Source organism: Fulmarus glacialis, unplaced genomic scaffold (assembly GCF_000690835.1).
Source record: "Fulmarus glacialis isolate BGI_N327 unplaced genomic scaffold, ASM69083v1 scaffold20754, whole genome shotgun sequence".
NCBI classification, from domain to species: domain Eukaryota; kingdom Metazoa; phylum Chordata; class Aves; order Procellariiformes; family Procellariidae; genus Fulmarus; species Fulmarus glacialis.
In genome coordinates this window covers 8,919-18,401 of record NW_009206365.1, presented here as the reverse complement: position 1 = coordinate 18,401, position 9,483 = coordinate 8,919, and the positions used below count along the sequence as shown (strand labels likewise).

The window sequence follows — 9,483 nt, the reverse complement described above, 5'->3', positions numbered from 1 at the left end:
CAAAGCAAAACAAGAATTACTACTCCAGAAACGTGCAAGATGTTTACCTTGTATCAATTACTATTTAAAACGGTGGTTAAAAGAGCTATTACAAAACTGAAGTGGGAAAAGGCTAAGAACTGCTATTCTGCATTAATATACAGTGTGTTTATGACAGCATTTTCCAATAGACAAGTGTTTTTACACCACTCTGATATTTGTAAAAAGTATATTTCATGTGTACGCTTAAAAAAAAAATCACATTGTTCAATCTGAGGCAAATTAGCCGTAATAAAGTCTAATTTTGCTTATGACAGATGTCAACCTTTAGATGTTAAACAACTACGCTAAAAATACAGCTTGCAAGCTGGAGCTGCACATGTTCAAACAGTTTCATAAACATTAAAAAAAAATCCCAAACTATGATATGTATTTATTTTCTGAAGTCAGTCTTCATAATTCTTGTCCCTACAGGACAAAAAGAAAAAAATTTTCCAGTTAAGACATATGCCTGGTTAAGTTCTACTCGAAGGAGGGGAAAAGTGTTCTGAATTTTTCAATAGACTTTTTTTCCCTTAGGGCTCAACTGTCACTTAAGCATCACAAGAACAAATTGAAATGTAAAACTGATTAGCTATACACAATGGAATTGGTCACAAAGGGATTTAAAAAAAAAGTTAAACTGTAAGATCCATTCTCCATATAGCTCACAGTATCCACACTGGAAGTTTCTCTAGAATTAGAATAAGTTCGCTAAAAATAAGGCTGAAGATTGAATTTCAGCACTATGAAACAGATGAGATGGGATTAAGAGGAGAACCCATTTGTGTAAGTACTTTATCCAGCCACTGGAGGGGCCCATGAAGATGAATTTCTATCCAGCATGGGGTGCTCGTGACATCTTGTCGGTGATATTCAGCTCCCCAGCCCTATGAAAATGAACAAAATGTTATCCATCAAGTTGAGAACAAGTCTTTCAAAATAACTGCACTAACAAGAAGCAGGAAATCATGTTTTAAGATACTTATCTGAAGGTAACTCACAGTCTAGCAACAGTTCTTATCTAAAGGAAAAAAACTGAGGTTGGGAAGGAACAGCAGGGAGGCTGCACCTGGAAGCCTGAATCAAGTCTTGTCTGCTACAGACTTGGAGCGGTTACACGAGCTCCTCTGTGGAGTGCACTGCTGACTCGAGAATGACTCCTGGCTATGGCCACATCTCTCTTCTGTTTCTCCCTCCTGCTCCCTATCCTCCACACTCTCAAACTGAGCAGTATTTATCATAATTGACAAAACAAACAAGACATCTTTTGGACAAGATGTTAAAAAACCCTGGAAGGTCCAAGTTTAGACTCCATGCTACATCCGAAACGGACAGCACCTTGATTAAACAATGTTGAGAAAACACTATTGTAAGAATAACAGCACAGTTTGACTTCATAAATTCAAATCATGTCTTTTTTCCATAACCAAATATTTTTAAAAAATATTAATATCTTTGAAGGAGTTGCAATTTTTTCTGCAATCACTTATGCTCCTCTCTACTCACATTCTTTTTAGTGGTCTTGTAGTTCACTTTGTTCCTTCAAATTTAGAGCATAAGCTCAAATATTCTTTAATAAAATTATAGCAACCACAATGATTAAATCCCCGTCCTGAACACTTAAGTAACTAAATACATAGCCAACATTCAATACAGCAATCTGTGCTCTTCCTTTCCTGCATCGATCTTCCTCTCCCCAAATTAACCATTTTCATCACACTTATCACTGAGAAGAACCACATCAGGTCAGAATAGCTTTGCTACATTGTTACAGTGCTAATGTAATTACTGCTGAATACCCAAAATCCACAATAAATTTAAATGCCCCCAAAATTTGTTTACCTTTACAAAACTCATTCGAATGGTGCACATTTTGGTGAGCTCATATACTGCTTCAAATCCATGGTTGACAGACTGAGCTAAAAGCTGAGCAAACTCCTGATTGTTAAAAATTTTCAGACTGCATCCACTAGGAATCTTGCATACAGTTGTTGGATGAAAGCCATGGTGGTAGTTGCAGTTCCTGCTCTGTACAAATATGCTGCTATCACTTAAACACTCAGCATAGACTTCCCCACCAACATAGTAGAGATGAACTCCTTGAAAACAGAGATTAAAATGTTTCAAATTACTTTTTTTCCCCAAAAATATAGTACTTAATACAACCCCCTTGAAATCAGAGACAGCAAAGTAAATTTTCTGTTTGAGGAGCTTTTCAGAAAAGCTCTTTTGCCCACAACTATAACATACTTTCTCATTTCAAAATACAGTAGGCTTCATTATACATCAGCCACTAGATGTCCTTCTCTCATCAATTACAGAATAGAATGAAAAAACTACTTCCATACGTCAACAGTTATTTCAAGCTATTTTCCCAGAGAACTTACAAGGACTTTAAAACTCCAGTTCTATAAAACTGGTAGCTTCTGCCTATGGCAATTCCAACAGAAATAAAAGTGTCCTGGGAGAAGGGGCAGTGATAGACATGAATGAGAAAGTATATCCATAGTTTGCTCTGATTTTCAATGTATTTTATCAAGCAAAAGGAGAGGTAAGTCCAATTAGTTGCACAACTTAAATATCATCAGGCTTTACAGACCTTAAAAATCAACAAAGCCCCTAGATTTATTACATCTGCCTGGATTCAGCTATGTACGTAAGTGCCTCCCTCCCTTTATGCTCTGAAGCCTATACAACACTTACTGTCTAAAAATTAATATAAAAAAGCTGCTAATCCTTTCAGCATCGAAACACAGATTCTCACTGCTACTTTAGTTGAGATACTTGCCTGCCTTCTCCCAGATCTTCTCCCTTTCCCCCACCCACCACTGTTATACGGCTGGGATACAGTTCAGTTTGAGTCTTCCCTGCAATACCCTGAGAATCCACTGCAGACTATCCCGTGGTTTGCCAGATAAGGCTGCAGCAAGTCAACAGATGCAAGTTAATCTTGCAGACAGCAACTGTTGTGAACATTGCTAGAGCCACTTGGGACTAAGGTAGGAGGAAGGTTACACAGAGGAACCATTGGCTTCATCAACTATAAGCAGCTCTCAGAAAATCTGGAGTGGGCAAGAATGCATTTTCACAACACAATCCTATTCATTCAAAAAGACAGAGACCACCACTTGCTAGCTAAGTTCTTCTGGGTAAAGACCTTCTGAGAGATCTCTGAAGAGGGGAGCTGGGTAATGTAACAGTCTGAGAAGAACATAAATACTTCAAAAATAATCCAATGCACAATTAGAAGTCACTTACGCTTGCAATGCAACACTTCTACAGAAGAAAGCTTAGCAAATAGGATTGGGTAGTTTTAAGGAAGCAAAAAACCAAGACCTTCCAAATAAAAGCAATAAATAAATAGTATTTTATCCCAAAACAATCTTAATTGTTCTCAGAACTGCTACCATAAAGCAAAGTTTTAGTTTAATAATTAGTATTAGACATGTAGACATTTTAAAGCTCATTGCAGCCAATACTATTCTACAACATGATGTTGGACCCTTGTTACATTTCTGACCTTAGGCAAGGTCAGACGCGCAAGATTTCTCTGCCAGTACCATTGAAAGGGATAAACCAAAACAAAAGAACCTGACAAACCACCTGCACCCAGGAAATCAGTTGTTCCCCTTTATAACATTAAATTTTCTCAGACAACAGCATTGCAGAGCCAAGTTTCCAACAGATATTAATATAACCCGTGGTCTCCAGATTATCTGCAAAATGTTGCCGTATTTACAGTAGTTTCTAATTAAAAGACTGTTAAGGGACAGGATGGGTCTTGAAGATATGTTACAAGCGACAGTGACTTTCATCAAACAGAACTCAAGACCAACTGTACCAAACGATCTTAGGTGTTAAAAAGGCCTCTAGATATAGAAACAGGGTCCTCTTCTCAGGACTGACTTAGTTGAAAAAAAGGAGATATTCAGAAAAGGAGTACTACATTTTAAGATCATCCAAGCACATTCCATCAAAGAGGAAAATCGTGCATCTCTACGTGCTATCAGCCAAACAGTACGGGAAAACTAGAAGATCTTGCAAAACCTGCTGTCTCCAGGAATCCCTCCCACACACATACACACCCCATGGATTCACTCAGACAAATGAGCCCTTGCAGTTTTGCATTAGCACTTCAAAGTCCGGCTGCCAACTCATGCAAGGTATTTGAACATACTGTAGACAGCAGCATAATACCTTGCATGAACAACAAAATAAAAAAAAAAAAAAATCTTTGATATACTGTAAAGTGGTATGAAGAATTTGATTTAAGAAGCAGATATAACACAGAGTATCAGAAGTCCTGCAACACATTTCTTGGTGCTGAAACACAAAATTCTACATACAGACTATCATTAACCATAACAAACAAGCCCCTATGACAATACAGTTTGGTAAGGAAGAGGTAATATTTATTCTTTTAAATTAGTGCCAAAGAAAAATGTATGCAATTCCTAGACTAATTAGAATCTAACTATGCCTAAGTAAGTTGTCTTCAGATACTGGAGAGGAAGATAATATATCACAGGTTACTTCTACTATTCTTATCTGAGACTAATAATTGCTGCAGTATACAGAAGTTGAAATAAAAACAAGGACTTGGCTTCTTAATCATGCGTAACACAACTAAACTTTACCTTTTCCAATATGTCGTCTAGTGTTCTCAATTGTTGAGTTGCGATTAACGTTTGAGAGCAAACCTAAGCAGAACCTGTTTTTATTATTGGAGGGATCTGTAAACCCATCGACTAAGACACTTGTAGAAGATGCATGAAAAGCCTCCCCAACACGATTATTTAATTCGTAATATACAATCGAACACCAGTGTTTGGGTTCTTCATAGGCAACAGGCTGAACATCTGAAAATAAGCAAAATGGAAATACCAGTTTACATAAATCTTAAAATATTAAATCTAAAACCGTAAAGCAGGCCTTCCAAAATATCAACAGATAACTAAAAGCTTAGTCAACAGTTATGATGGGCAAGAACAGTCCTGATTAAGATCTTATTGATTTTTACTTTCATGCATTTTAGCTAGTCCATTGATTTTATAATTATTTTCCTATTTTAAGCCTAATACTAAACACAAAAAAAACCCCTACACAAAAAAACATAGTTGACTATGTGATCTCAGGTGAAATATGATTCTTCTGTCCACTTTCAAAAAAATTGTTTTAATTGATATTTTGGGACTCAATTTTCAGAGCCTTTGTGCATATACAATTCCAACAGCAGGCAAAGGTGGCAGAAAAGAGTAATTCTGAGAAATGAAAAAAGCTCAACTTGTTGTAAGCCATACTATGCACCTAAGGCTTTAAAAGCGAAAGATGCAAATAAGCAAGGCAAGTTTTATTTCTCAATTCTCTGTTACAGCCCCAGTTTGCCTTGGAAGACTGCTTCCACTTATCAACATGGTTTACTGCGCCATTTGAAGTTATTTGTTCAATTTGGTCATGAGTTGTAAGAAGCCAAACTATGTTAATTTTACACCATACTATACAACTTACCTCTGGTAGATATATTTGGCATGATTTGAGGGATCATTGTATTGCTTGTGTCCATAGACTGAGAATTATCCTGCCCCATTTGATCATCAGGGGGCATATATGCAGGAGGTGGAGTATCAGCTACAAACATGAAAAAATAAGAGTAAGCCAGAATAAACCTCAACAATTTAGAATATTTATTTATTCATTCTACAGTTGTAAACACACAAAAATACTCTTGAACAAGAAACATTAAAATATTTGGACCCATTTTCAAAGTAACCTGAAGACAACTCAGCCAGCTGTCTTTATAGTAACCTCCTTCAATAGTTGGATTCTTACCTACAGGACTAATAACAAGATTGGACAGTTGAGGAAAACGAAGAGATGGGCTTTTTTCTTTTTGCCTTTTTTCTTTAACAACTGCTCTCCTGCAGCTGGGCAAGATGACTCTAGTTCCCACTTTTTTTCCCCCCCCCACACAAACATTAGCTTTCTTGCCTACCCTCTTCTCCGTGTTCAAAAAGTAGTAGAAGAAATAACTGTATTTGCCGTAGCATAACGAAGGCCTAAACCAGTTATTTTTTTGCTGCTTCTGTAGACTGAGTTCATTATAAAAGCGTGGATCTCTGCATTCTTCCACTCAGCGCAGTAGTCAGTGTACCAACACACTATTATCCCCTATTTCAGAAATTCCCTTCAGATACCGTTAATGCATCCCTCCCAGTGATCGCAGTCCTTATCCAAGAGGGATACCCCACTGAATGGGCACTCTTTTTGCAGCACTGGGCAGCCAGAAAGAACAAAGATGAGGCCACTGAGCTACTGGAAAAATAAGTTCTTTAATCTGTAACTTCTTCGCTTTATAAACCACACCAATAACCAGACAGCCTCAATAAGGCTTCTTTCCTTTGCCCAATCAATCGCTGTTTTTTCCATATTTTCACCCAAATCGGTTAAGTTCCTATCAAAAATTTGCTCTATTTTTTTCCAGTTAAATACCACATTAAGTGTCTTTATTCAGAGAAAGACATCAATAAACTTCTTGCTCAGCTTCTTACATCTGCTTTCTTTTCATTGCTAGATATTCTTCCAAAGTATGTATCAGTTATTCTACACTGAAGCTGTGCAAAATAACTCACCACTATAGTATCCGTGACAAAAAACATTTGGAAAAATAAAGCTGTAACAATTAGCTCTGACCAGTGACAAAACTAGGAAGAAAATCCTCTAAAATGCAAATAGAAACGCAATTTATTGCAGGTATCACAAATTCCTGAGGTAATAAGTCACAACAGCATGTGACATTTCAATTATTTTTATTAAGTTGACATTTAGGCTGTACTTACCCGGTAGCTGAAATGGACTAGATGGCCCAGAGCTAGCTGGGGAGCTTGGGTAAGTGCTGCTGGCTGGAGAAGGTGGATAGGGACTGTTTGGCGAAATGGAAAATGGAGTGCTGTTGGGTTGCTGGAAAGAATCTGGAAATGTCGCGTTGTGTGGCATATGTGGTTCATTGTGGCTTAGGTTCCTGAACTGAACTAGTAGACTGTGCTGTGGATTGAATTCACTATGTCTAGGCACTAACACTGGAGGTAGAACTGGAGAAAAAAAAGAAAAAAAAAATCAAACAAAAACCAGGGAAACTTAGATTAAAAACTGAGATAGGAGGAGATACAAATAATAGGCTCATCATGAAAATTTCAACAATAGCTGGAGTGGAAAGAGGAGTAGGGGATTCAACTGTCGTGCCTTTGCCCCATCCTCTCTCCTTCATTTTTTTTTTTACATTACACTTCATGGAAGACTCAAACTTTACTCTCACAAAAATCAGAGCAGTAACACATTTATATTTCATGCAACTGGAAGCAGACCTTTTTTTAAAAAAAACAGTCCACATGTGGCACATACCAAAGTACTGATTTAGAAGTGCAAAACTCGCTGTATGTGTACATTATCAAATCAGTAAAAATGGAAATACAGTCTTTATTACTATAGTCAGACTATAGAGTTACATACAGTCCTTTTCACTGAAGACAAACAAAATCTATACTAATATACAACTACTGCTAAGCTGGAGTTTTAACTTTTAAATTCAAGAGTGCTGGAGTCTGGAATTCAAGTGCTACAGTAGAGCTCTTGAGCACTACAGCTGGTTGCAGTAGAGTTACAACCATTTTGTGGAAAAACGGAAGGAACTTTTCACTATACTTTCCAGAGCAACATAATTCATCTCTCCCACTCGTAACCACAATCCTCCTCACCTTCTCCCATGGCAACAGCAGACTTGCTACCTGACGCAAATTTGGTACGTACCTTGCTCTAACTGATCATCGCTCTTGGTTCTGTTCAGCTCTGCTGCCTGCTAATGGGAAATCAAGTGGGGAACACTGCACCCTAGATTTTTTTCTTTTAAATCTCCTCAATTCATGTCAGTCACTGATGAAATACTAAGCCCCTGAAAGAAGGCTTCCAACCTCCTTGCAAGGACTGAGGTTTTTAAACAAGTTTCTCAAAGAAACAGAAGTCTTTTGATTACTACTTTCCTATTTTCTTATAAACGAGGACTTTGCCACCAACTTTAAGGATAGCAGGCTTAAGAGATCTGTGGGAAAAATGTGATTTGCCATAAAGAAAAACAGCTAGTACAGAACGGACAACACACCTCCCCAAAACCCCACCAGAAAAGTACACTTTGAACACTCCTCTTCCAAACTCCCCCATACATCACATATAATTTGTTATACAGTACTGGAGGAGGAGGAGAGAGTGAACAAGGGTGGTTCCTGGAGATTTTGTTCAGTTTTTAGACAGCCATGTTCGAACATACCTGGGCTCTCCACCCTCTTATAGTGGTACGGATTGATGCAGACTTCCTTCTGTTTAGATCCAAAAGGAAATTCACAAATATCCAATGGCTTCAGCTCGTGATGGCTTTGTAGATCAGGCCAACGCCAAACACGACAGTAAATTACATGGGGAAGGCCTTTTCTGTGAGAAACCTGAAGTCGTCCATCTAAAGAGCGGGGGATAGTAACACACTTGCTGGGCTGTCCCGGACTGCTCAAGGCTTTCTCCAGTTCTTCCATAGCACCTTTTTTCTTTTTCAGCTTTTTTACCAGAGCATCAACAGCTTTTTCTGCCCATTTTTCCTCTTCATCTCCTTGTTTCCAGCCCAACAGACGCTTTACAGCTGGGCTAGTAAAGGAGAACAAACTGGCCATTGACGTCATTTGACACAAGTCTTCAAAAGGTTTGTTGGGTTTTGTCTGTTGGGGTTTTTTTGTTTAATTGTTTTTTCAAATAAATGTCAGTGTATACCAAAAGCAGTTATTGCCACTGATGAGGTGTATTATTTCTTGGAGGCTGACAAATGAACATATAGATGTCAGTGATGAGGTCTTCACATCAAAAATAATGATCGATTCCTCCAATTTAGTTCTATTAAAAAGATAAGGTAACAAGTAATTAGTAAACAAGTAAAGAACGTGGTAAAACAAAAAGGCAGCTATTAAAAGAATGCCCGTTTCAACCCTAGCCATTGCACCTGATTGTGTTTCAAAACAAAATCCCAGAAGTACTAGGACCTTACCCCAAAGATAAAGTAAAACGTGATCAGAATCCCCAGTTCTTGCATTACTGATTAGTGGGAAAATGGACAGTCAAGGGACCAAAGGGACAGCACGGTTTCTGTCAACAACGTTCCTTAAATCCATGAGTTTCCTTCAGAAGACAGGCTTGGGGAATATGCTTTAAAACTGGTATTATATCCCTGTCACAGTGCATCACCAGAAGACAAACTTGCTATGAAGAAACAGGGAAGAGGCACGGTGGAACCAGTAGTTCCACAGCCAGTACTGCACACAAGTACTCAGCTTCTCAAATGGATCTTTATTTCCCGAAAAGAGAAAATACTAAAGCATCTACTTGTTCTTGAGCTCTAATTAGGTACCCCATGTTTTTTGAAGAGTATTA

The 9,483-nt window shown here is 38.0% G+C and overlaps 1 protein-coding gene across 2 annotated transcripts; it reads right to left on the bottom strand.

Annotated features, from left to right (window-relative positions):
- Positions 1-282: 282 nt before the first annotated feature.
- Positions 283-8,949, bottom strand: LOC104075280 (mothers against decapentaplegic homolog 5). Of its 2 annotated transcripts, XM_009575723.1 has the most exons (6): positions 8,339-8,949; positions 6,858-7,109; positions 5,530-5,649; positions 4,659-4,880; positions 1,864-2,120; positions 283-908 (listed from the first exon to the last, which is right to left on the bottom strand). In XM_009575723.1, exons 1-6 carry the CDS (start codon positions 8,739-8,741, stop codon positions 765-767), a joined length of 1,398 nt encoding a protein of 465 aa, XP_009574018.1. In that variant the 5' UTR covers positions 8,742-8,949; the 3' UTR covers positions 283-764. The 2 variants fall into 2 exon arrangements, with proteins under 2 accessions (XP_009574018.1, XP_009574019.1); XM_009575724.1 differs by lacking the exon at positions 5,530-5,649.
- Between the last annotated feature and the right edge of the window lie 534 nt (positions 8,950-9,483).

Excerpts from the sequence above, each read along its gene's own strand:
- LOC104075280 (XM_009575723.1), bottom strand. The coding sequence starts at position 8,741 with ATGACGTCAATGGCCAGTTTGTTCTCCTTTACTAGCCCAGCTGTAAAG. Across the intron at positions 4,881-5,529 it reads GCCAAATATATCTACCAGAG|ATGTTCAGCCTGTTGCCTAT; the intron begins GTAAGTTGTATA and ends GCTTATTTTCAG. Across the intron at positions 2,121-4,658 it reads TAGACGACATATTGGAAAAG|GAGTTCATCTCTACTATGTT; the intron begins GTAAAGTTTAGT and ends TCTGTTTTCAAG.